Below are 26,186 nucleotides of genomic sequence, written 5' to 3' on the forward strand. Positions count from 1 at the left end.
ATGGAAGAGGACCCAGGCGGATTTGAAGTCCACACTCCAGTTTTTGACAAGAGAAAGAAGTATTCTGTGTGTTCAGAGAGGCCCCAGAAACGTGCCCGTGAACGCCTGAGAGACTCCTCTCTGGCAAGCGAGCAGCCTCAAATAACCAAGAAGAAGAAGAGAAGGAAAGATTTCCAGCCTCTCGCTGCTTCCCCTGTGGAGAAATCAGAAATCTGCCATAAGACCGAACACGCCGCTTCTCCACACAGGAAGAAGAAAAAGAGGCCAGTTGGTGCCTTGGGGGTAGACAAGGAAACCGGTGTCGCGTGTGTCCTCGTGGATAAAGAAAATATCGAGAACATGGCAAAGAATTTCCGCAAGGACGTGGACGTTGTGTACGTGGACGTGAGCAAGGTGCAGAAGTCCGCCAGAGGGCGCGCGGCCGAGGCGGAAGAGCCGTGTGATAAAGGGAGGAAGAAGAGCCAGCACCACCCGAAGGTGGCGCCCGGGGGTGCTGCGCCGGGAAGCCCCCGTGCGGGCGCCGCCTCGCCCCAGCTGGAGTCGCAGGAGCAGCAGTCCTCACCGTCTGTGGATCTGGAAACGACTGGCGTGCCCGTGTCTGCTGATAAAAAGAAGCCTAAGAAAAGAAAGAGAGGCTCGTCCGGTGCACCGGAGCCGGAGGCTTGCGCCTCGCCTGAGGGCCTTGATCGCGCTTGTCCTGAAGGCTCACAGACGCTCCGTGGAGTGGAGCCTGGAGAAGGCAGGGACACACTTACAAGGGTCCAGGGATCGAGCAGGACGAAGAAGAAGGCTACCAAGAGGAAGCGCGCGTCCGCGGGCAGAGACGGAGCAGCTGGCGGGGATTTTTCAGCACATGGTAAGAGCTCTGAGGACACGCCCTGCGCATCTCAGGAAGACTATGGGACCACAGTGGAAGAGAGCGTGAGGCCGTGCGAGGAGAAGACCCAGGCCACGAGGGAGGAGACGCGTGTGGAAGAGGCGCAGAGGTAAGGTGGGCCGGTGGGCCCGCCGCCACGTGGGTTCTGCCCGGCCTCTTTACTCAGCACTACGTATCCCGTGGCAGAGATCAGGCACATATCTAACTGAGCAGCCTGGCAGGTAGCATAACTTCTTTATACACGGAATAAGGCAGTTAGAAGCCAGGTGTGGGGTGTATTCATTTCGAGTCACCCTCCCATGCCATTTTGGCATGGGCCTGTATTTCTGTTTTCTGTATTTCTATCTTTTAATAAACTTCTTTAAATCTCAAAAAAAAAAATAAAAGAAGCCAGGTGTGGGAGTGTACACTGGTAATCCTGATACTTGGGAGGCTGAGACAGGAGGATCACAGTTTAGAGACCAATACACGGTAACTTAACAAGACCCTGTTTCGAAATAAAAAGGGCTGGGGTTGTAATTCAGAGGCAGAACACCCCTGGGCTCAGTCTTCAGCACAAGTAAGTAATTAGGCAGTTAGATTACATTTTCACTAAGAACTGTTTCAGCCGTGAAATTCTGTAAGTGTGAATGCCACTGAAGACCTCAGAGTTCCCTTCCTTTAAGCCGGGCATGGTGATGCAGGCGTGTAATCCCAGCACAGTGAGACGTGTGGCAGGGAGTGTGGGCAGGAATCAGGGTAGATACTTAGGAAATGAAGTGGACAAAACAAGGAGGCCATAGCTGTCTACAGCAGAAACTACAAAAACCCCGGGTCCTGAGCGAGCTAATTACTAACAATTCTCCTCTAAAACTCAAGTCATCCAGGCCACAACTACCTGGAGCCATTATAAACCCTGAATACATCCTATTATAAAATGTAACTCATTGAGGCCACAGCTCTCTGTAACTAGAAACCCTGAATATGATTGAACTAACTAGTACCCATGCTTCTGTAGAGCTTAGGTCATTGGAAGTGAGGAGAGCTCTTTTGTCCCCACTCTGCGTGGCTGACTGGGGAGTCCTTAACACAAACCTGAGAGCCCGGTGCTTGAGAAGCCGCCACAGGAGGCTCACAGGCTCAAGGCCGGCCTCGGCAACACAGTGAGCAAATCAGCAACTTAGAAACATCACCACCCACGCCACCTGTCATTTATCAGGTTATACGCCAGCGCTTGAGAGTCACAGCTGCGTCAGCTCCCAGTCCCATCTCATTGCTTACAGACAAAGTGGGAGTTGTTTAGGAGACAATTTAAACCCCACCGGGCCAAGGGATAGTCAGTGTTAACTCAGCCTTGTCCCTTAGGCTCAGACCCTCCAGTGAAGAAGAAAGCGGGTTGGAATCGACGCAAGACTGCAGCGCAAGGGGTTTGTCTGCGTCTTGGAGGGAGTCTGATGACTCCGACGTGGATTTGGACTCCGCCGCCAGGCAGCTCCAAGAGTTCATCCCTGACATAAAGGACCGGGCCGCCACGACCATTAAACGAATGTATCGGGATGACCTGGGGCGGTTCAAAGAATTCAAAGCTCAAGGTGAGTGCGCGGCACTGAGTGGCTGCTGGTCCTCACTGCGCAGAGCCAGCGCCAGCGCCAGGGCGGTTCACCTCTGAGCTGCTCTGTGCTCCTTCCAGATTGCGATCTGAGCTGTGAGATGAGCAGATGAAGGGCTCGCTTTCCCGCCTCTCGCCCCACTCCCGGTAGAGAGCGAGGAACCACGGGCCCAAGGGCCAGATCTGCTTGGAGTAGAGTCAGTCCTGGCCGAAAGGAGGCGATTTGGTTGAGACGCTTGGAAGGACACAGAAGCCAAATTAAATGCACGTACTGTAGCCTAGCAACCTCAGTGGGGCGGGGGGCGGAGATGTGCTCTCCTCCCCCAAGGTGGGAGGTGGAGGGCTGGCTGGGCTCGGGCAGGTCTGGTGCGGGACCAGCTCGCTCTGACAGTGCAGTTACTAGTCAGGAGCCCAGGTCAGCGTTGGTGACTTAGCAAGAGCCCATTTCAGAGTACAGAATACAAAGGGCTGGGCTCACCTCAGAGGTAGAGCACCCCTGGGTTTAACCCCTAGTAGCACACGCACCAAAGAACAAGCCGCAGACTTGGGTCTGTGTACTGCATACGGGCAGTGTTTACTGACACCGGCGTGTGAGGCCCAGGACCCGAGAGCCCTCACCCCATGGAGCGCATCAGGTGGAAAGGGAAGTTCAAGGAAGGAAGGAAGAGAAGCAAAGAATCAAACCACACAGTTTATAGGGCAGTACCCAAGGTTTCCTTCTGTCTGTGTATGTGTGCGATGCTGGAGATTGAACCCAGGGACATTCTACTTCAGAGCAACGCCACCAGCCCTATTATTTTTTTCTTTTCTCTTCTTTTTTTTTTTTTTTTTTTTAGTACTAGGGCTGGAACCCAGGGGCCTTCTACCTCCGAGCTACATCCCCAGCCCTATTTTTTATTCTTTATTTTGAAACAGCGTCTCACTAAGTTGCGGAGGGCCTCACTAAGCAGTTGAGGCTGGCCGTAAACCCGGATCCTCCTGTCTCAGCCTCCCAAATGCTGGGATTACAAGCATGCGCCGCCACGCCCGGCTTCCCCCAGCCCTATTTTATTTTTTATTTTGAAACAGGGTCTCTCCAAGTTGTAGAAAGTCTCACTAAGTAGCTAAGGCTGACCACGAACCTGTAATCCTCCTGTCTCAGCCTCCCAAGTACTGGGATTACAGGTGTGCACCACCATGCCCGGCTCCAGAAATAACTATTTTATTTTATTTTATTTATTTTTTTTGCAAGTCGGGGGATGGAACCCAGGGGCATTCTACCTCCGAGCTACACTCCCAGCCCTACTATTTTTTATTCTTTATTTTGAAACAGGGTCTCACTGAGTTGCAGAGGGCCTCACTAAGTAGCTGAGGCTGTCCGCGAACCGCGATCCTCCAGGTCTCAGCCTCCCGAATGCTGGGATTACAAGCATGCGCCACCACGCCCGGCAGAAATAACTATTTTAGAGATTGATGAAGCAGAAAAAAATTAACAGGAGGACCTTGGGTGATGTTTGAAAGAATTCTGAAAGTGGGGACTGGGGAGTGAGCGTCATTGTCACGTGTCCCGGGCCAGCTACTCCCTGTCCTTGGTCCTCTGGCAGTGCGGCAGTGTTGCTTTTATTGCTAACACACTCCTCCCCCTCCCCAATCCTAATCCTAGGTGTTGTTATAAGATTCGGCAAGTTTTCTGCCAAGGAAAATAAGCAGATAGAGAAAAACGTGGAAGAATTTCTATCCCTGACCGGAATCGAAAATGCAGACAAGCTGCTGTACACAGACAGATACCCGGAGGAGAAGTCAGCGATCACCGATTTAAAAAGAAAGTACGGGTTTCGCTTGCACATTGGTAAGTTGGAAGCGCTGACTCTGAGCAGCGTGGCCTTCCACCTTGGAGGAGACGCCGTGCTGAGGAAGCTCCAGCACAGGGCGCCCGGTCCTTGCCTGCAGGGTGTGCCAGCTGCCAGCTGCTGCCATGGCTCACAGTGCTCTGGGGTTTCTTATTCTTTTGGTTTTGGCGCTGGGGCTTGAACCTAGGGGTATTTTACATCTGAGCTACACCCCCAGTCCTGTTGTATTTTGAAACAGGGCCTCACTAAGGTGCTGAGGGGCTCCTTAAGTTTTTGAGGCTGGCTTTGAACCTGCTATCCTCCTGTCTCAGCCTCCCAAGTACTGGGATCACAGGCAGGCAGGCACCACCACACCCGACTCCTAGTATTTTTATTTTCTTATTGTCAATGTAAACTTTTGGGGATTTGGGATGTATCCATTCTCCTAAGCGTAGTGCTTCTACAGATTTTATAAATTTTTTTTTTTTTTTTTTGTGGTTGAACTCCAGGAGCATTCTTTTTTTTTTTTTTTAAGTTTTTTATTGGTGCACTGTATTCATACATCATAATGGGATAAAAAACTTGTGTAGACATATGTGCACACATTGCCCAGTTAGCCCCTACCCCACACCATTCCCTCCCCCTCCCTCCTTCCCATGCTTGGCTTAGTGGTTGACATCTAATATTATAGCAATTTATCCAAAATTAACAATGATAATCTCACATAAAAGATTCATTTGTCTGATATCAAACTTTTGATCACTTAGAGATAACATTTCAATTTTTTTGCTTTCTTACCAGAGGATATTTTTTTTTCTTTTTTTTTTTTAAGGTGAAACTATCCTACATTTTTTTCCCAGAAAAAAATCTATCCTAACATGAAATATGAACTCTAAATACCCAAGACAATCTCGAAAAAGAACAAAGCTAGAGGATGTACATTTTCTGATTTCAAATCTTATAAAGCTACATTAATTGAAACAGTGTAGTACTGCTATAAAGGGAGATATATAAACCAGTGGAGTAAAATAAAAAGCCTAGAAATAAATTCTTCCATATATGGTCAAGTTATTTTTGACAAGGTTTCCAAGAACATTTGGTGAAGGAAATAATGATCTTTTCACTAAATATTGTTGAAAAATAATAATTACATGAAAAAGAATGAAGCTGGACCCTTACCTAACACCATATACAAATATTAACTCAAAGTAGATAAAGGACCTAAATGTAAATCTTAAGACTATAAACTTTTAGAAGAAAACCTGGGTCATAAAACTTCACAACATTGAAATTGGCAGTGATTTCTTGGATATGATTTCAAAGGCACAGGCAACAACAGAATAAACAAACTAACTAAAAAATAAAAATTGTACATCCAAAGACAATGTAAATGAGTTAAAAGTTACTGATAGAATGGGTAAAATATTTCCAAATGCTATGTCTGAAGGTATATTAATATTCCAAATAGAGATCCTAAAAATTAGCAACAATAAAAGCAAACAATACAACTTAGAAATAGGTAAAAGACTAAAATAAATAATGAATCTCCAAAGATTTTAACCAATAAACACATGAATATATTCTACTTTGCTTAGTTGTTTGCTGGATGGAAAATCTTGTTTCTCTAGTTCTGATGTGTGTTACCTATTTCTTCTTTGTAGTTAATCTCTTTGAGTATTTTCTCTAGTGCTGGTTTTGAAGACATAAATTCTTCAGTTTCTGTTTGTCATGGAAGCTTCTTATTTCCCCATCTAATTTGATAAATAGTTGTGCTGGGTGGGAAATTTTTGGCTGGAAGTTGTTTTCTTTCAGAGTTTGGAATATGTTGCTCCAAGCCCTTCTGGCTCTCATGACTTGGTTTGGGAAGTCTGGAGTGATTCTAATTGGCTTGCCTCTGAATGTCACTTGGCCCTTTGTTTTTGTTGCCTTTAAGATTCTCTGCTTGGCTTCCACATTGGTCATTTTGACAATTATGTGGCGTGGGGATCCTCTTCTCTGATCCTGTCTAAAGGGAGTTCTATAAGTTTCCTGGACCTGTGTATCGACCTCTTGCTCTATGTTTGGAAAATTTTCTGCTATTATTTCTTTGAAGATATTATTGATCAGCCGGGCATGGTGGCGCACACTTGTAATCCCCACGCTTGGGAGGCTGAGACAGGAGGATCACACAGGTTCAAAGCCAGCCTCGGCTACTTAGTGAGACCCTGTTTCCAAATAAAATATAAAATAGGTCTGGGAGTATAGCCCAGAGGTAGAAAGCCTCTGGGTTCCACCCCTAGTACCACCAAAAAAAAAAAAAAGATATTATTGATCCCTTTGGTTTCACCTTCTTTTCCCTCCTCTATTCCAATTATTCTTAGATTAGCTCTCTTAAAATGGGCCCATATTTTTTCAATGTCAGGTTCCTGCTGTCTGATTTTTTTTTTCTAAGTTATAAGTTATGCGTTCGTTTTTGGAGTGATCCTCTTCTAGGAGCAAAATTCTATTCTCCATGTGGCCTAATCGATTGTTTATACTTTGAATTGAGGCCTTTACCTCAATGGTTGCATCCTTTATGTCTTTTAGACTCTAAATTCTTTTCGAAGGTCCTGTATTATTTCTACAGTTATATTCCTGATTTGATCTTCTGGAGATCTCTGAATTTCTTTGTTATCAGGTTCTGATAATATGGGGTTGTGGGCATTCATTGCTCTATTGTTCCTCTTTCCCATGATTTCGGAAGTTTGTGCCTTCCCTGGGTCACTACGACTTCACTTAGGGTGCTCTGTATGTCGAGACTGTGGTAATCTCACCTGCCACTACTCTTTTACCGGGTTGTATCGCAAAGTCTCAGACCCAGGAAGTTAATCGAGGCCGTGGGGGGTGCTAGGCTGGGCATTTTCCCACAGGGAGCTGAGACTAAGGTGTGGTATCTCTGCCACTGCTACTCCTTCACTGGGTTGGACTGCAAAATCTCAGACCCAGGGAGATTATCAAAGTCCCTGGGCATGCAGTACAGGGATTCCTCCTTTAGGGGCTGCAATTTCACTCACGGTTATTGTGCCTGTTGATCAGGAGCTGTCGAGGGCGCGGTGAACTCGCTGTCGCTGCTGGCAATATGGCACCGCTGCCATGCCCTCGGCCGTGAGTCTGGAGCTGCTGGCAATATGGCGCTGCTGCCACGCCCTCGGCTGTGAGGCTGGCGTATTTCTTTTCTGGTTTTGAGCTCTGTTCTGAGTCCCTGGAAGGTGTGATGAGCTTGACCACTGGGAGTTTTAGACGTTCTTTGCGCTGAAAGAACTGCTGAATTACACCTGAATGATCCGCAGCTGCTCACTTCAGCTCCTTGTTTACCTTTCCTCTCTGGAGCCTGGTGCTGTGAGGGAAGATGGTGCCGGCGTGGATCTGCTGCTGCATTGCGGGCTTGATTTCTGGTCTCTGGTTGTTCTTCTAGTCTTTTTTTCTCTGTCCCTTGTGGTTACATTTTTTATTTCTCTGCTGATGGCGTTTTCTGGCTATGAAAAGTGCTGATTTTGTGGCAGTAGAGATCAAGTTTTAGCAGGGCTCATAAACACTGCTTTTCTCAGTCATCATTTTCCTGGAAGTCCCGAACTCCAGGAGCATTCTACCTTCACGCTATATCCACAGCCCATTTTTATTTTATATTTTTGAAAGAGGCTCTCAGTTGCTGAGACTGTCCTCAAACCCACAGTCTTCTTGCCTCAGCTTCTCAAGTACTGGGATTAAAGGCGTGCGCCACATGCCCAACGCATTTTTGTTTTGTGTGTGGTACTGGGGATTGAATTCAGGGGCATTGTACCTCTAGCCCCACCCCCAGCCCTGTTTTATTATTTTTATTCTGAAACAGGTACTCACTGGGTGGATGAGAGTCTTAATACTTACTGAGGCTGTCCTCAAACCCACGATCCTCATGCCTCAACCTCTCAAGTACTGGAATTATAGGCATGTGCCACCACGCCCAAGTCATTTATTTATATTATTTAGGTTTTTTTTTTTTTTGGTGGTACTAGAGATGTAACCCAGGGGCATTCTACCTCCAAGCTACACCTCCAGCCCTATTTTTTTTTCCTGAATTTTGAAACAGGGTCTCACTAAATTGCGGAGGGCCCCACTAAATAGTAGCTGAGGCTGGCCATGAGCCGGGATCCTCCGGTCTCAGCCTCCCCAATGCTGGGGTTGCAGGCGTGCGCCCGTGCCCGACCGCCCAGCTAATTTGAATGATCACCCTCTAGCCTTCCTGCTTGATGATGTTTTGGTCTTTCATCTGTCCTTTGTTACGTACCTCATCGGGATTCTGGGGTGTGCGCTTTGAGCTGGACCCTCCTTCTGGGAAGTTAGGTCATGAAGCGACAGACCTCCTGGCACCTGGGGCCGTGCCATGTCGCGGGTGTTCTCTGCAGCGCACAGAGGAACCCAGGCTGGTGAGCCCCGGTGGGGGTGGTGTCTTCTGTGGAGTGAGACAGTGAGAGCCTAGTGTGGGAGGATTCTTGTTCCTCTTACACAGAACACAGGTTGGCCTGTCCACACCTTAGCGTTTCCGTCCTCAGAATCCAAACCGTGTTAAGAAGCAGAAGCTGGAGTCCTCGGGTCCTGAGCATCCAGCTTGAAGGGCTCTCCAAGGCCACTGTGACTGTATGCCTCTTTTACTCTTTTAGGTTTTTTCTTTGCAAAAGAGAAATTTTTTATTAATCATTTCTCCTTCCAGAGAAGAAACCATATGATCTCTTGTTTAAAAAAAACTAGCCGGGCGTGGTGATGCACGCTTGTAATCCCAGCATTTGAGAGGCTGAGACAGGAGGATCCCGGTTCATGGCCAGCCTCAGCTACTTAGTGAGGCCCTTTGCATGTCAGTGAGACCCTGTTTTGAAATAAAGACTAAATAATAGGGCAGGGGTGTACCTCGGAGGTAGAATGCCCCCAGGTTTCATCCCCAGCACCAAAAAAAAAGCAAGTGTTTGTGGTTCCGCACCTGAACTGAAATGTGCAGTCCAGGAGCAGGCAGCAGCCTGAGGTGCCCTGCCCAGCTTCTGCTCTGTCACTCGGCAGATGCCGTGCCCAGCCCGAGAAGGGACCAGGCGCCACATACCAATCAGGTCCCCACAACATAGACCTGTGCACTAGGAAGCAGCGTCTCTGTGGCCCTAAAACGCTTCAGAGCCTATTGATACATAAGAGACCTCCAAGTCCTCAGCAAGGAATTTATAAATATGGTTGCATTGCCAGTTTTTTTTTTTTTTGAGTGTATGTGTGTGTGTCTGTGTATGTGTCTGTGTGCGTGTGTGCGTGTGTGTGTGTGTGTGTGTGTGTGTGTGTGTGTGTGTTTTGGTGCATTATAGGCTCACATAATATAAATCGTAGTGATAATGACGTACATGCACACAGCAGGTACACAATGTGTAATTCCTTCATTGATCCTCCCTCTCCCCCTCCTCTTCCCCTCGTCGCCTCCCTGGCCCCACTGAAGCTTCTCCATTCCCTCAAGTCTCTGGTGTCCCGCTTACTCCCTAGCTTCTGCACATTAGAGAAAACACGGGCCCTTCACGTGCTGTGCCTGGCTAGTCTCACTTCGTACGTGTTCTCCAGGCCCACCCGTTTGCCAGCAGAGGACGTTATTTTGTGCTTGACTGCTGAGTAGAATTCCGTTGTGCATATATCCCATAATTTCATCATCCACCCATCTGTTGCTGGCCACCCCGGTTGGTTCTGTATGGCTGTTGTGAATTGTGCTGCCCTGGGCACGGATATGCACGCAGCACTGTGCTTTTTCACTTCCGTCCCTTTGGAGAGCTCCTAGAAGCGGTCGCGCTGGGTGGCCTGTGCGCTCCTGCTCCCAGGATAGCGCTCTGCAGGCCACACGCACGGGGCACGGGCCGTCCTGTCATGGCGCTGGCCGTCCCGTGCCAGCCCCTCGCTGCCCCTGACACTCTTTCTTCTGGCTGTAGGCAGGGGCATCGCCCGGCCCTGTCACAGCGCTGGCCGTCCCGTGCCAGCCCCTCGCTGCCCCCTGACGCTCTTTCTTCTGGCTGTAGGCAAGGGCATCGCCCGGCCCTGGAAACTCGTGTACTATCGAGCAAAGAAGATATTCGACATCAACAATTACAAAGGCAGGTAAGCACAGCGCCTCGGGCTCGAGCCCGAGCTTTGCTGGCCTCATCCCTCAGCCTTCCCAGCTCTAACGAGAAGACAGGTCGTGAAGCTCTTTGCGCAGGAAAGCAGATTGAGTATATTAATTTAATTGTACATCTTCAAGGCTCGTTTTAGCTTCTCCTTTAATAAACCTCTGTCATCTTAAGCCCTTGGCCTCTTTGCCGTGCGTACTGGCGAGCAGCGCCCCTCGGCACCGGCTGGGCCCCGCCTCTGCCTGCCTTCCCTGGGCGCTGTGATCCTCTGCTGTTGCTCCTGCTCGCCCCTCGCCGCGCTGTCAGCTCCTTACGGACCTGCGCCCCCCTCACCATGATGGCCCTTCGGCCTTAGCACAGCTTTTGGGTCTTCAGTGAGTGTCGGAGGTGGAAGCAGACACCAGCGGCGGCTCACTGCCGAGCGCCCGTGCTGCTGTGCGCTGCTTTTCCCCAAGCAAAACCCCAGCCCAACATCATGAAGTTTTTCATAAAGACATAGGCAACTCTGCCCTGGGACAGAGGAGTAAGTGAGAGGAGAGGGGCCAGCTGGAGTTCTGCTTAGCTACACAAACAGAAACCAGGGTGGGCGTGTCACCTGAACGCCCATGTGGATATGACCGTGGTTTTGTTTTGTTTTTTAATTTTTTTCAGCTGAGTATGGTGGCATATGCCTGTAATTCCAAGGCTTGGGCAGCTGAGACAGGACAGGGAGATCACAGGTTCGAGGCAAATCTCAGCAATTTAATAAGATTCTTGGCAACCGAACAAGACCTTGGTTGCTTTTTTTTTTTTTTTTTTTTTTTTTGGTTGGTTGGTTGGTTTTGGTTTGGTTTTCTGGTGTTACCGCTATAAAGATTGCTTTTTCTTTACCTGAATATTTAAGGTGACCAATATCAAAATTCACTTTTAATTCCATAGTGCTTTCCTGAAACTTTTCTGGGTTTGTTTTCATGTGGGATTAATGACTGTAAGTTCCTTCAGCAGTTGGTATACTGTGTGTGCCAGGTGTTGGCAGGCATTGTGGGCACTGTGGGGACGACGCCGTGGCAGGCCCCTGCCACGTGGAGCTCACCTAGAGCTGTGCCCCCAGCGTGTGACTGCCAGCCTCCCGTGGCTGCTGGGCACTGGAAAAGTAGCCCGAACTGTGACATGCGGTCAGAGTAGAGGCTGGACACAGAGGCTCCACGTGGAGTCAAGAATGGGAAATATCACAGTACTTTTACATTCTGAAATCGCTGAAAGGAGAGAATTCCTTTTGTCTTTTATTTTGGTACTGGGAATTGAACCCAGGGGTGTCCTACCTCCGAGCTGTGCCCCAGCCCTTTTGATTTTTTATTTTGAAACGGGGTCTTGCTTGGTTGCTGAGGATGTCCCTAAGTTCCTGAGACCAGCCTTGACCCTGCGATCCTCCTGTCTCAGCCTGCCAAGTACTGAGATCACAGGCCTGTGCCACCACGCCCGGCACGAAATGACAGCATTGCTAACTGGTTAAAAGAAAACGTCGTCTTAACACATTAACATAAATGAAGAATTTCCTGTATTAGAAAACTGAAATCCATATGCCATTCACTTCATTTTTTTGTTGGAGAGTCGTGGTCTAGAGAAAGTTTAATAAACAGGGCAGCCTGCGGGGGTCTAATTGCCAGTGTGGCCAGCCCAGGAGAAAGTGGCAGGCGAGGCGGAGGTGGGGCGCGCAGACCTCCCTGAGGTGTGCCAGGCATTGCGTTGGCAGGGGCGCAGGAGAGCCAAGGATTGCAAGTTTGAGGCCAGCCTGGGCAACTTAGTGAGACCCTGTATCAAAATAAAACAAAGGGCTGCAGGCGTGGTGGCGCACGCTTGTCATCCCAGCATTCGGGAGGCTGAAAACAGAGGATCTCGGTTCGCAGACAGCCTCAGCTACTTAGTGAGGCCCTTCGCAACTCAGTGAGACCCTGTTTCAAAATAAAGAATTAAAAAAAGGGCAGGGGATGTAGCTCAGAGGTCAAATGCCTCTGGGTTCCATCCCCAGACCCGCAAAAAAAAGGGCTGGGCTGTAGCTCAGAGAGGGAGTGCTCGGGGTCCAGTCCCTAGTACCATACAAAAGAAGAGAAGCGTTGTTTGGCTGCCGTGTGACCGAGCGATGGGGTGAGCACCCTGGAGTCGCAGACCAGGCAGCGACTGGGCCGGGTGCTCGGCAGGGCCGGGGTGGCCCCGCCGCTGCGTCGTGCAGGCGCGCTCCGTCCCGTAGTTCACTCCGACGTGCTCGCTCTCCCTCTCAGGTACAGCACGGGAGACATGGAGAAGTTGAAGGCTTACCATTCCCTCCACGGCAACGACTGGAAGAAGATCGGGGCGATGGTGTCGCGAAGCAGCCTGTCCGTCGCCCTCAAGTTCTCCCAGATCAGCAGCAGTAAGCGGCCCTGCGCGTGGTAGACAGGCCCGGCAGACCAGTTATGCCGCCGCCGCCACTGCTGGCGGTCCTGACCACCTGCAGTAGAGGCCGCCCTCCCTGGCTCGCTCCACTGCGTCCCCGTGTGCGGGTAGTGAGGCACAGCCTTGCCTGCCAGGCCGATTTGACCTCACCTCAGTTGGCTAACTTCTGGATTTTTGTGTGTGTGCGGTCCTGGGGATGGAACCCAGAGGCATTCTACCTCCGAGCTACACCTCCAGCCCTATTTTATTTTGAAACGGGGTCTCATTAAGTTGCTGGGAGTCTCACTACATTGCTGAGGCTGTCCTCGAACCTGCAGTCCTCCTATGTCAGCCTCCCAAGTACTGGGATGATAGGCATGTACCAGCATACCCAGCTCAGTGTTTATATAACTGCCCGGAGACTGGCAGGGAGCCTGAGCGAGGCCAGCGTCCTCACACGGCCGGGGCCCTTGGACCAGGTGTGCGGTCAGTGGGCTTCTTAGGCAGGGGCTGTTCTCCAAAACACTGTGGGCCTCCTGTCTTTGCTTTCATAAAAAGTTTCTTTGCTTATATTCTTCCCATTAAAACATCCAAAGTTGCTTTGAGGAGACCATCATGAGTCGGGTTACAGTTAGCACAGGGCCAGCGTGCTGCAGCCATCCAGGTAGGGCCACACAGCCAGCCCTTCAGGTCTCCAACAGGTTCTGCAAACATCTCTGATTTTAGAAATATTTGATATTCAGGCATTGTGGTGCACGCTCATAATTCCAGTACTTGGGAGGCTGAGACAGGAGGATTGCAGTTTTGAAACCAGCCTCGGCAACATAGCAAGGCACTCAGCAACTTAGTGAGACCTCGTTTCAAACTAAAATATAAAAAAGGGCTGGGGGCATAGCTCAAAGGTAGAATGCCCAGGGGTTCAATCTCCAGTACTACCAAAAGAAATTATTTTTTTGACCCTAGGTATCTTTTTATTCTTGGCAATCTTTTGGTTTTTTTTAAGTGCTCATCCAAGTTCTTATTGGGGAGAAAAATAACTTCTGGCCAAACCAAAGCCACATGCAGGCTGCTGGCTTGAGGACTCTTCCTACTGGGACCACCAGCACGTCCCCGTGGAGAAGGGTCAGCTACAGGGGTATCTCGCGCCTGCGCAGACGACCCGGCCTCAGGGACTCCATTGCCCCGCGCTGGGTGGGCGCCGCCCTGGCTGCTGTGGGGGGTCTGGGGAGGGAGACGCGTTCACGGAAGGAGAGTCATTGGGTTGCTTCCCATTACGCGTTTGTGACCCTGCCAAGCCACACAGGAGCCAGTGCTCTTGGAAACAGGAGGATAACTTTTTTTGAAATTTAAAAGACATAAAACCATTCTTTTTTTTTTTTTTTTTTTTGTGGTACTGGGGTTCCTGGAAGCCCTTCTACCTCTGGGCTACACTCCCAGACCTATTTTTATATTTTTTATTTAGAAACAGGGTCTCCTAAGCCAGCGCGCACGGCTGGCTTCGAACCTGCGCGATCCTCCTGTCTCCGCCTCCCAAGCGCGGGGATTACAAGCGTGCGCCACCACGCCCGGCCAAAACCATTCTTTTAAAAAGGACTTTTCTTTTTTATAGTAGTACTAGGGATTGAACCCAGGGGCATTTTATCTCTGACCTATATCCCCAGCCTTATGTTCTGTCTTTTTTAATATCTAAATCATCATGCCAGATATTATGACCTTCTATGTCATTTCTCTCTAAAAGTTCTTAGAAACTTACATTTTAGGGTGATAAGCTAAACATTAGTTTTATATCTTACAGAACAGATACAGAGAAACTGTAATGTCATATTAGGTACCTTTCACTTGATTTCATATCAGTCTGCCAACATGTTGTTCGCAGAATGTGAACTTCCTTAGTGTAATGGTTGTTGTTGAGGCCCCGCTATTTTATTTCTTCTTTTGAACTGGTCTCACTAAGTTGTGGAAGGCCTCATTAAGTTGCTGAGACTGGCTGGAAATCTGCAATTCTCCTGGCTCAGCCTCCCAAGTACTGGGATTACAGGCAGCTAAGAAAGGACTTTTCTTTAGCCAGGTAAGGTGGTACACATCTATAATTCCAGTACTCAGGAAGCTGACACAGGAGGATTATAGGTTCCAGACCAGCCTCAGCAACTTAGTGAAACTCTTTCAAGATAAAAGTGGCCTAGGATATACCTCAGAGGTAGAGCATCCCAGCCAGGCGTGATGACACACACTTGTAATCCCAGTATTTGAGAGGCTGACACAGGAGGCTCTTAGGTTCATGGCCAGCCTCAGCTTTGCAACTTAGTGAGACCCTGTTTCAAAATAAGAACAAATAGGGTTGGGGTATAACTCGGAGATAGAATGCCCCCTGGGACCAATCCCCAGTACTGGAAGGAGAGAGAGAGAGAGGGAGAGGGAGAGAGAGATCATCCCTAGATTCAGTCCCCTGTATCACAAAAAAAAAATAAAAGCACCCCCTCTTTTTTTTTTTTTTTTTTTTAACAGAGCTCAGAGTAGAACCCAAGGCTGTGTTCATGCTTCTTGGCCAGTGCTCTGCTACACGGGTTCCAACCTTAGGACTTACTATTTATTTATTTATTTATTTAATTTTTATTTTTGGTGGTACTGGGGGTGGAACCCAGAGGCTTTCTACCTTCGGGCTATACTTCGAGACCTATTTTATACTTTATTTGGAGACAGGGTCTCACTACATTGCTGAGAGCCTCACTAAGTAGCTGAGGCTGGCTTTGATCCTCCTGTCTCAGCCTCCCAAGCGCGGGGATTACAAGCGTGCGCCACCACACCTGGCTAGGACTTACTATTTAATGTTTAGGTTTGCATATGTTTGATAATTTTATGTTTGTTTAATTAGGATGTCGCCCATTTTCTCCTAAAAAGTGCCTGACTTACTTTTCTGTTTTAATGTGTGTTTGAAAGTGCATGCCACGAGACCATCCTTTTGTGTCTACAGAAAGAAATCACGGTGCCTGGAATAAGACGGAAACCCGGAGGCTCATCAAAGCTGTGGAAGAAGTGATTCTGAAGAAAATGTCTCCCCAGGAGTTGAAAGAGATGGATTCGAAACTCCAGGAAAACCCCGAAGGCCGCCTTTCAATTGTTCGGGAAAAACTCTACAAAGGCATATCATGGGTAGAAGTGGAAGCTAAGGTGGGAACCAGAAACTGGATGCAGTGCAAAAGTAAGTGGTAAGTTTTAAGACTTCTCATGCCAGTCTCACCAAGTGCTTCTCAGCCCGTTCCTTTAGAGTGGGTGGAGACATGAGGTGCCAAGGTCCCGTGGGGCCCTCTCGCAGCAGGGCGATCCTCCCAGCCCTGCCCCTAGCTGCTTCAGCATCAGTGTCTGACCTCTGTGAGCACCAGACGTGCCCTGATTCAGACCCGTGCAGGCTTCGAGTATGGGAGTCTCATACCTGAGCACGTGGCCTTCTCGTTATGAACTTGAAGGCAGGCGTGGTGGCGCATGCCTGTAATTCCAGTGTTTGTAAATCCAGACAGAAGGATCTCAAATTCAAAGCCAGCCCCAGCAACTTAGCGACGGCCTGTGTCAAAATATAAAACCCAGAAGCCAGCTATGGTGGCACACGCTTGTAATCCCAGTACTTGGGAGGCCGAGTCAAGATTATACAGGTTCGAAGCCAGCCTCAGCTACTTAGTGAGGCTCTCGGCAACTTAGTGAGACCCAGTTTCCAAATAAAATATAAAATAGTTCTGGTAGTGTATTCTGGAGGTAGAAAGCCCCTGGGTTCCATTCTCGGTACCTCCCACACACAAACAGTGTGTGTGTGTGTGTGTGTGTGTGTGTGTGTGTGTGTGTGTGTGTGAGAGAGAGAGAGAGAGAGAGAGAGAGAGAGAGAGAGAGGGAGGGAGGGAGGGAGGGAGGGAGGGAGGGAGGGAGGGAGGGAGGGAAACCCAGTACAAAAAAAGATAAAGAACTTGAATCTTTTCTCTGCTGAAAGAATGTCGAATTTCTTGACTTCTTTCTAAGCCTTTGTTTTTGTTTTTACTGGAGATTGAGCCCAGGGGCGGTCTACCTCTTAGCTACACCCCCAGCCCTCTCCGTTTTGACATGGGGTCTCACCGAGTTGCTGAGGCTGGCCTTGAAGCTGCAACCCTCCTGTTTCGGCCTCCCGTGTACTGGGATTACAAGCATGTGTCACCATAGCACAAGTTAGTTGCCTGTTTGCAGAACGTAAGGAAATGACGTGCACCTTCAGCAGAGTTCCCATGCGTGGTGGTCCTCGCAGGCCTGCCTGCTCTGCCTCCTGCGTTGGTGGCTCCCGTCTCCCCGCAGGAAGGCAGCCATGTTCTCACTCGGTCAGGTCTGGCGAGGCTGCACGTCGTTTGCCTGGTGCAGCTTTCCCGAGCCCCTCAGGCCACTGCCCAGGTGTCCAGTGCAGCCGGACCCCTTGGAGGACGAGGCGCAGAACGCTGGCTGGGCGTTCCTTGGCCCTTTTTCTAATTGCTGAGATGGAACTGCAGGTTCAAGGACAGCCTCAGTGAGACTCCCACCATCCCTGTTTTCACAAAGAAATAAAATCAGGCTGGGGCATAGCTCAAAGGTAGAATGCCTCTGGGTTCAATCCCTAGTACCTCCAAAAACAACAGAAAAGAAATATAAATGACCCATAAATATATGGAAAATGTTCAAAATCAGTAGCAATCAGAGAGATGCAAATCCAAACTACACTAAGCCAGGCATGGTGGTACACGCTTTTAGTCCCAATACTTGGGAGGCCGAGACAGGAGGATCGCAGGTTCAAGGATAGCCCCAGCAAGTAGTGAGACTCTCATCAACCTAGCAAGACCCTGTGTCAAAATAAAATAAAATAGGGCTGGGAGAGCAGCTCGGAGGTAGAATGTCCCTGTTTTCAGTCCCCAGTAACACACACACACACACACACACACACACACACACACACACACACAGTAGTGAGATTCTCATGAACTTGGCAAAACCCTGTTTCAAAAATAAAAATAAAGAAATAAGCCAGGCGTGGTGGTGCACGCTTGTAATCCCCGCACCTGGGAGGCTGAGACAGGAGGATCGCGCAGGTTCGAAGCCAGCCTCAGCTACTTAGGCTCTCAGCAACTTAGTGAGACCCTGTTTCCAAATAAAGTAGAAAATAGGTCTGGGAGTATGGCCCGGAGGTAGAAAAGCGGGTTACACGCCCATTACCTCCAAAAAAAACCAAAACAACAAAAGAACACAAACAACCATGCACACTGGTAGGATGTGGGGAAATAGGAAGTCTTCTTCAGTCCTGGTGGGATGGCAGAACCTCCGCAAGGCCCAGCTATGCCACTCCTGGCATCTTTCCAGAGGAACCCAAATCAAAGTGGTAGGGTGATACATGCGTAGCCATGCTTAGAGCAGCACAACTCTCAATGGCCCGATGGGTGATTACAAAAATTGCGACATATACACGCAGTGCGAGTTGCTCAGCAACAAAGAAGACCAAAATTATGTCATTACAGGAAGATGGCTAGGCCTGAAGAACACGTTCGGTGACAGGAGTCGGTCACAGAAGTGAATGTCTCTTACGTTTTTCCTCAGACGTGGGCTCTAGGGAGTTAGCAGGAAACCAGGGACTGTGGGTAAAGGAAGAGAACCCAGCGGAGCCAGGGAGGGCGTTTGGGGGCAGGCCGGTGAAGGGAGCACGTGCATTGCTGTTAGGTACACATGTGAAATTACGAGTGCCAGTCTCAGGACCACGTATGGGAGGGGAGGCGGTGTGGAGGGGCTCGGCAAGTACTGTGCATATGTATGTGCGTATCCCTCGGAACCACTTTTTTTTTTTTTTTTTTTTTTTTTTTTTTTTTTTTTTTTTTTTTGCAGTGTTGGGGGTGGAATCCAGGGGCATTGTACCTCCGAGCTCCACCCCAGCCCTATTTTTTAGTCTTTTTATTTTTGAAACCGGGTCTCACTGAGTTGCTGAGAGCCTCGTTAGGCAGCTGCGGCCGGCTTCGAACCTGAGCGATCCTCCTGTCTCTGCCTCCCAAGCGCGGGGATTACAAGCGTGCGCCACCACGCCCGGCCTAAAAGTGTATTTTAAAAAGATGAATAAATAAAAAAGAATGAGGGGAAGAGCCAGCGATCTCATCAGAATGTGCCGGACTTTGCTCTTCAGGATGAGAACTTTTTAAACACTGCTGCAGGGTGAACTCTCATCGGGAGCTTGGCTGCCTCCCTCGGCCACTGGCTGTAGGCACTGAAGAAACCCTCACATCATCTCCCTCGCTAAACCCTCTATGCCCGGTGCCACTTGGAATCCCAGTACTGGGGGTCTGGGACAGGAGGATCGTGGTTCTTGGCCAGCCTCATCTACTTAGTGAGGCTCTCTGCAACTCAGTGAGACCCTGTTTCCAATAAAACGTAAAATAGGGCTGAGAGGATAGCCTGGAAGTAGAAGTCTGAGACAGGAGGATCACATCTTTGCAGCTGGCCTCACCTATTTAGTGAGACTCTGTACAACTTAGTACTCTGTTTCAAAATAAAGAATTAAAGTGGGGCTGGGGATGTAGCTCGGAGGTAGAATGCCCCTTGGTTCAATCCCCAGTATTGAAAAAAAAATTATAGAAAAGCCTAACAAAAACTTTACTCCAAGCCGGATGTGGTGGTGCACGCTTATAATCCCTATGCTTGGGAGGCTGAGAAAGGAGGATCGCACGGATTCGAAGCCAGCCTCGGCTGGCTTAAGAGACCCTGTTTCCAAATAAAATATAAAATAGGTCTGAGAGTGTAGCCCGGAGGTAGAGGGCCCCTGGGTTCCATCCCCAGTACCACCAAAAAAAAAAAAACAACTTCTGAAAGTAAACTGTATTTTTCTTTCTTTCACTAGGACAGAAATTCTAACCAAAAGGATGACTCAGGGTGGCTTCGTGTACCGTGGAGCTAGCGCTTTGCAGGCCAAGATCAACCTTATTGAAAGGTACAGACAGGGATTGACATTATTTTCAGTGTTTCTCTCACTAGCCAAAGAGGGGTCGTTCACACAGTAGAGACTCCAGACATTGCCAAGGCTTGAATCCCTGTCCCAGTACATTTCTACATGTGTTGCTATGGGCGTGCGACCGGCCTCTTTTTTGGGGGGGTAGGGGAGTCTGGTGATGGAACCCAATTCTTTTTTTTTTTTTTTTTTTTTTTTTTTTTTGGTGGTACTGGGGTTCCTGGAAGCCCTTTTACCTCCGGACTACACTCCCACGGGCTACACTCCCAGACCTATTTTTTAACTTTTTTATTTGGAAACAGGGTCTCTTAAGCCTGCGTGGCTGACTCCGAACCAGCGCGATCCTCCTGTCTCCGCCTCCCAAGTGCAGGGATTACAAGCGTGCGCCACCACGCCCGGCCCAATTCTTTATTTTGAAACAGGGTCTCACTGAGTTGCAGAGGGCCTCACTAAGTAGCTGAGGCTGTCGGCCAACTGCGATCCTCCTGTCTCAGCCTCCCAGATGCTGGGATTGCAAGCGTGTGCCACCACGCCCATCTCCATTTCCTTGTCTTCTATGAGGATGAGGACTTGCCCGCCTCCTGGTGTTTGGGGAGGATGAAGATGAAGGAATGTGTATAAGACGCAGTGTGTGTTCAGTTGGGGTAGTTGTTTTAGCCTTTGAGCATTTCCTGTGAACATGGTTTATTTCTGTCCATTGGAAAATCGCAGTAACTAATTCAGACAGTGCCCCTGCTCTGCCTGGCGGGTTTGTGGGTGACCGCTTACTTGGGTTTGTGTCCTGTCCTCGAGTTCCTCGTTCCTGGAGTGTTCCCTGAAGTGTTTGCAGGGAAGAGGAGATGTGGGCCTTTGGCGGAAGCGGCCAGTCTAGTGGCGAGGTTCACTTGGAGGGGGCAACCACGGGAGGCAGGGCTCAAGACTCACACTGCGCCCCATCCTCCTGCCCTCTGTCCCCCAAGCTGGTCCAGCTGGCTCTGCCTCCACCTTTTCATCCCTGCCGGAGAAACAGCGCAGACCAGCAGGTCAGAGGAGGGCATCTCAAATCAGGCAGCCTGGGGCCAGTGTTGGCACCGCCCGTTGGAGTGACATCTTGAGCCACTGACCCCGCCTCTCGGCCCATTTCCTGTCTGAGTGAGGCCCGGCCCGCTCTCATCAGTGGTGTCCAGCGTGACTCTCACTGAGTGGGGAGACGCTTTGCAGCCCGCATCTGGCTCACCAGCCTCGGGCTGGCATGGGCACTCTGGTGCGGGAGCCACACAGGGAGCGCTGCGCCCTGGCTCCCAGTGCCCTGTGATGCCACGAAGCCGTCCTTTGGGCGGGCTCTTGCTTGACACTTTGTTTGTTCTAACAGGTTGTATGAAATAAACGTGGAAGATGCTAATGAAATAGATTGGGAAGATCTTGCGCGTGTCGTGGGGTAAGACCACTTGTTTAATATTAAGCTGAATAAAAGGTAGAAATGACTTCTAATAAACGAGTGCCCATCACAGTTTAAAAAGCTGGGCTGAAATTCATGCTGCACATGAAATTGTAAGTGGTGGAACACACTCATGTTTGCGAGAAAACAGTTTATTTTCATGTGTGTGTACGTGTGAAGTAGGTTATTATACCCAAAGTGTTTTGTGATGACAAACTAGGTTTAGCATGTCGCCATGGCCCTAACCCACCTGTTTTAATTTTCAAATAATGCCACACACCTGCAGTGCCAGTGCTTGGAAGGCTGAGACAGGAAGATCTCAGGTTTGAGGGCAGCCTCGCAACTTAGCGAGTCTTTGTTTTGGCTCTGGAGGCAGATCACCTGCTGAGTCCCAGCTCCCCTCTGTTAGCTGTGACTCCGTTTCCTAATCCCCAAAACAAGGGGGAAGAGTAGCAGCTCCTAGAGAGGGTTTTTTTTTTTTTTTTTAATTACTGTGAAACCCTCAGGGCAAGCCTCAGCACATGCTAACTGTTATACTTTGCTCTGTGTGTGTGTGTGTGTGTGTGTGTGTGTGTGTGTGTGTGTGTGTCTGAGACAGAGACAGACAGGGGATTGAACTCGAAACATTCTACCTCCAAGCTACACCTCCAACCCTTTTATTTTTTTGTCTTGAAACAGGGTCTCACTGAGTTGCTGAGAGTCTTAGTAAACTGCTGAAGCTGTCCTCGAACCTGCAATCCTCATATCTCAGCTGCTCAAGTACTGGGATTCTAAGTATACGCCAGTATGCCGTGTGTGTGTGTGTGTGTGTGTGTGTGTGTGTGTGTGTGTGTGTGTGTGTTTAAAAATGAACAATAAGCTGGATGTGGTGACGCATGCTTGTAATCCCAGCATTTGGGAGGCTGAAACAGGAGGAGCGCGGTTCGCGGACAGCCTCAGCTACTACTTAGCCCTTTGCAACCATGTGAGACTGTTTCAAAAAAAAAAAAGGATAAAAAATTGGGCTGGGGGTGTAGCTCAGAGGTAGAATGCCCCTGGGTTCCATCCCCAGTACCACAAAAAAGTAAGAAATAAATAAAAATTGAAGAGTAGTGTTTCATATTTGTCTAATAAGTTCTATCACATATTTATGGACATGATGAGTTCACGGTCCAGATAAGAGAACTGTGTCTTAAGGTGGCGCCATTCCTGCTATACGACAGGGTTGCAGCTGGAAGAGAATTCCGCAGGGCTGGAAGACTCTGGCAGAGCTGAAGCCATCACCCCTCTGGATTGGAGTTATAATAATGATGATAATGATTCTTTGGGGAAATTTGAAAATTGCTTTGAATGGAGATTGCTGTTTTGATATAACTCAGAAAGCTGATGTGAATGACTGGGAAACGCCCTAAGATTTGTGCTGGAGGCACTAAGAGGAATATGATCATGGGGACACTTAGGAGGAGCTACATAGAAAGAGCGCTTTGCCCTCTGCTTACGACACCTCAGTCGCTCAAGCTTTTAGCCATGAAAGGAAGAGTTGACTGAAGTCAAATTATATCTGCTGTGCATATGTTGCTTATAAGTTAGGGATCAACTGTGATCTCCTCCTCGGGGAGCCAGGGCTAACCAGAGTACTTTTCCACCTCCAGCCAATCCTCCAGTTTCCTATACAGGAGTGTATGATGAATGGAAAGCACAGAGTTAATATTAGTTGAAAATGGCTTGACGTCAAGACCTCGCCATGCTTGCAGAGGTTGGGCAGGCAGGGACCTCTTTGGTGCCTGCTCACAAAAGCACAAAAGAATTCTCTTAGTAAAAAGCTTAATGGGTATTATAGAAAATTAGATGTAGACATTGTATGTTAGAGAAATAGAATAAGTTCACTGTGGGTTTGGTGGTTGGGTCAGAATAAGCTAATAGAATACATAACGGTCGCCAGGCGTGGTGGCACGCACTTGTAATCCCCGCGCTTGGGAGGCAGAGACAGGAGGATCGCGCAGGTTCAAAGCCAGCCTTGCTGGCTTAAGAGACCCTGTTTCCAAATAAAAATATAAAAATGGGCCAGGGAGTGTAGCCCAGAGGTAGAAGGGTTTCCAGGAACCCCAGTACCACCCAAAAAAAAAAAAAAAAAAAAGATATAGAGGATAGGATAAGTTCAGTTAATGTTTATCATGTGTGATGTAGAGTAATATTAAGTTTTGTAAGTCACCTTATAACAAACTAATGAAAAAACAAAACCCAGGAAAAACAGCTTCGAGGTGTGCCTGCCACAAGGAATTTAGGTTAATGAAAAAGTACATATAATGTGGTTTTGAGAAACCAAATGAAAAGCAAAATTTGATGTTGCCTGTCGTAATCTGTCAGGCTCTGATTAGTAAGGTATGTCCTAGGGCACAGGCTGCGCCGCCTCCCCCGCCGCTAAGCACGGCGTCTCCTTCCCCAGTTGTGCGACTCCTTCAGGGCCCCTGTGCCGGCCGAGGCCGGACCCCACCTTAGGACCTTAGGAGAGCACTTCATACACAGGGTCGAAATGATAGAATCTTTTTTTTTTTTTTTTTTTTTTTTTTTTCAGTACCAAGGATGAAACTTGGGGGCATTGTACCTCCCAGCTACACCCTCAGCCCTTTTTTTTTAGTCTTTTTAGTTTTGAAACAGTCTCCCCGTTGCGAAGGGCCTTGCCAAGTAGCCGAGGTCTCCGCCTCCTGGGTGCCGGGATGGCGGGCGGGCGCCGCCGCTCCGGCTCGTGAGATGATGAGTTTTAACTGACACTGTTTTCTGTCTCTTCCTCCCTAAAGTGATGTCCCTCCATCTTATGTTCAAACCAAGTTTTACAAGCTGAAGGCGGCCTGTGTGCCCTTCTGGCAGAAGAGGACGTTTCCAGGTCAGTGCGCGTGCGCACAGCGGGAGCGCCGCGCTGGCGCCCTTGCTGGTCACGGGTGTCCCTGCGCCCCGGCTCCCTCCTCAGCAGAGGCAAAGCAGGGCATCTGCCTCAGGGATTTCAGGACTCAGTGAGGTGACCCACCTGTGGTATGTGGTCACTAGTGCTGGGCGCTTGGTGACCACTCGGTAAATAACTGATATCACACTTGCTTGTGCAGACGTAGGCATGAGCCCACACACGTCGCCTGGCACACGTGCTGCTCCACAAAGAATGTAAGATGTTCCTTGAGCCATTGTGGAGGTTCAGATTGTAAGTCCTGGACTCTGGTCACCAGGGCCCTGTGGGGAGCTTGTTAGAACAGAGCTTCCTGGGCGTCAGACTCACCCCAGATCTACCAGATCTGAATCTCGGGCCAGGCCCAGAGCTGGGTCTTTTCCAGCAAGTGGACAGCACTTTTCCTGGGTGGACATAGCAGCCATGTCACGCTGGAGCCACAGGCTAAGGACCGCCGTGCCCGCCTTGTGCTTGATAAGTGTCCCTGGGTGCGCCTCCCTGTCCACCGCAGGACCGTGGCCATTCCCCTCGTGCCTGTGTGCCCTGGTGTCCTCACCTGGAAACAGCGGAGAGCACAAGTACCACCCAGAGCTGGGGCCGGCTAGGCGCCCCGGGTGTTGTTGACATTGATACAAATCTTCCTACAGAAAAGTTTTTTCAAAATTAAATTTCTGTTCTGTAGAGATCATCGACTACCTTTATGAAACTAGTCTGCCTTTGCTTAAGGAGAAGTTAGAAAAGAAGATGGAGAAGAAAACCACCAAGGTCCAGGCTCCCGCGGCACCCAAGCAGGAGTTCCTGTTTAGAGACATCTTTTACTGCGAAGATGACAGTGAGGAGGAAGACTTAGAAGAGCAGAGTCACTCCAAGGTTACTCTTCCTCGTCTCTGTTCTTAGTTTGGTTGTGTTTATATACATACATGAATGTGCTAGTAGCCTTCCGTCGCTCTTACAAAGCACCTGAGATAATCAGCTTATAAAGAGAAAAGGTTTGCCCAGGTGTGGTGCTGCACGCTGTAATCGCAGTACTTGGGAGGCCGAGACAGGAGGATTGCCACTCTGCAGCCAGCCTCAGCTACTTAGTGAGGCCCTCCTCAACTTAGTGAGACCTTCTTTCAAAATAAAAATAAAACAGGATTGGGAGTGTAGCTCAGAGGTAGAATGGCATGGGTTCAACCACCAGTATCACACACACACAAAAAAAAGGACAAGGTCTTGTCACAGCTCTTCAGTGGCGGTCGTGATGGGCGGGCCATGTCGCCTTGGGTGTGGTGGGGCAGCGCATCATGACGGGAACGGGCAGCAGAGCAAAGCCGCTGACCTCGCGGCCAGGAAGCGAGAGAATGCGGAACGGGAGGAGGCCGCAGAGTCCCCTTCAAGAGCACACTCGACTGACCTCAAAGCCTCCGTCTCCCAGTACCACCACCCTGGGACCAGCCCCTGGAGCAGGAGCCTGGGGAAGCCCGACAGCCAGAGCAGCGCAGTGGCGGCTCTTGAGCACGATGCTCGCGAGGGAGCGCCAGGCCACACAAGCAGTGTCCGTGAACAGCGCCAATGGCGGAGCAGTAGAAGCGCGTTGATGTCAGTGTCCATGTGAATATGAAAAGGAGCATATGACTTGACTTGCATTTCTGTACCGTTATATCGAAAACGACTTATACTAATGGTTATTATTATTCTTCTTTTTAGGAGATTGAGGATTGAACCCAGAGGCATTCTACCTTCTTCGAGCTTCACCCAGTCCGATTTTCTTATTTGGAAACAAGAGCCTCGCTAAGATAGTCTCACTGCGTGCTGAGGCTGCCCGCGCACTTGCTGTCTGTCTCCCAAGTACTGAGATGGCAGGCCGCACCACTGCGCGGCCGTGCGCTGATCTTCTGTAAGACAGGAGCACCCGCAGCCTCGCTGCCTGCAGCAGAGGCTAGCCCGCGTCCTGTGAGCATCCCTCACGCTGCCCCACGGCGTACACGGCAAGCAGCAGAAGCTGCTGAGTTTTGTACTCGGGGCCCTTCTGCTCCTCCCGCAGCCTGGGACCTCCAGGGACGTGCGGACCTGCTCCTCCCTCCGGCCGCTCTCTGAGCCCTGCGCCATCACCGTGTACA

At 49.4% G+C, this 26,186-nt stretch overlaps 1 protein-coding gene across 1 annotated transcript; it reads left to right on the forward strand.

Annotated features, from left to right (window-relative positions):
- On the forward strand, window positions 1–25,681 carry TTF1 (transcription termination factor 1; the record flags this gene model as incomplete). The annotated part of the gene is made up of 11 exons (XM_080708864.1): window positions 1–986; window positions 2,228–2,448; window positions 4,108–4,293; window positions 10,303–10,381; window positions 12,651–12,781; window positions 15,755–15,989; window positions 19,643–19,732; window positions 21,102–21,167; window positions 23,945–24,030; window positions 24,767–24,943; window positions 25,365–25,681. 11 exons carry the CDS (start codon window positions 1–3, stop codon window positions 25,679–25,681), a joined length of 2,574 nt encoding a protein of 857 aa, XP_080564990.1.
- Between the last annotated feature and the right edge of the window lie 505 nt (window positions 25,682–26,186).

Source organism: Muscardinus avellanarius (assembly GCF_963383645.1).
Source record: "Muscardinus avellanarius genome assembly, chromosome: 13".
Lineage (NCBI taxonomy): Eukaryota > Metazoa > Chordata > Mammalia > Rodentia > Gliridae > Muscardinus > Muscardinus avellanarius.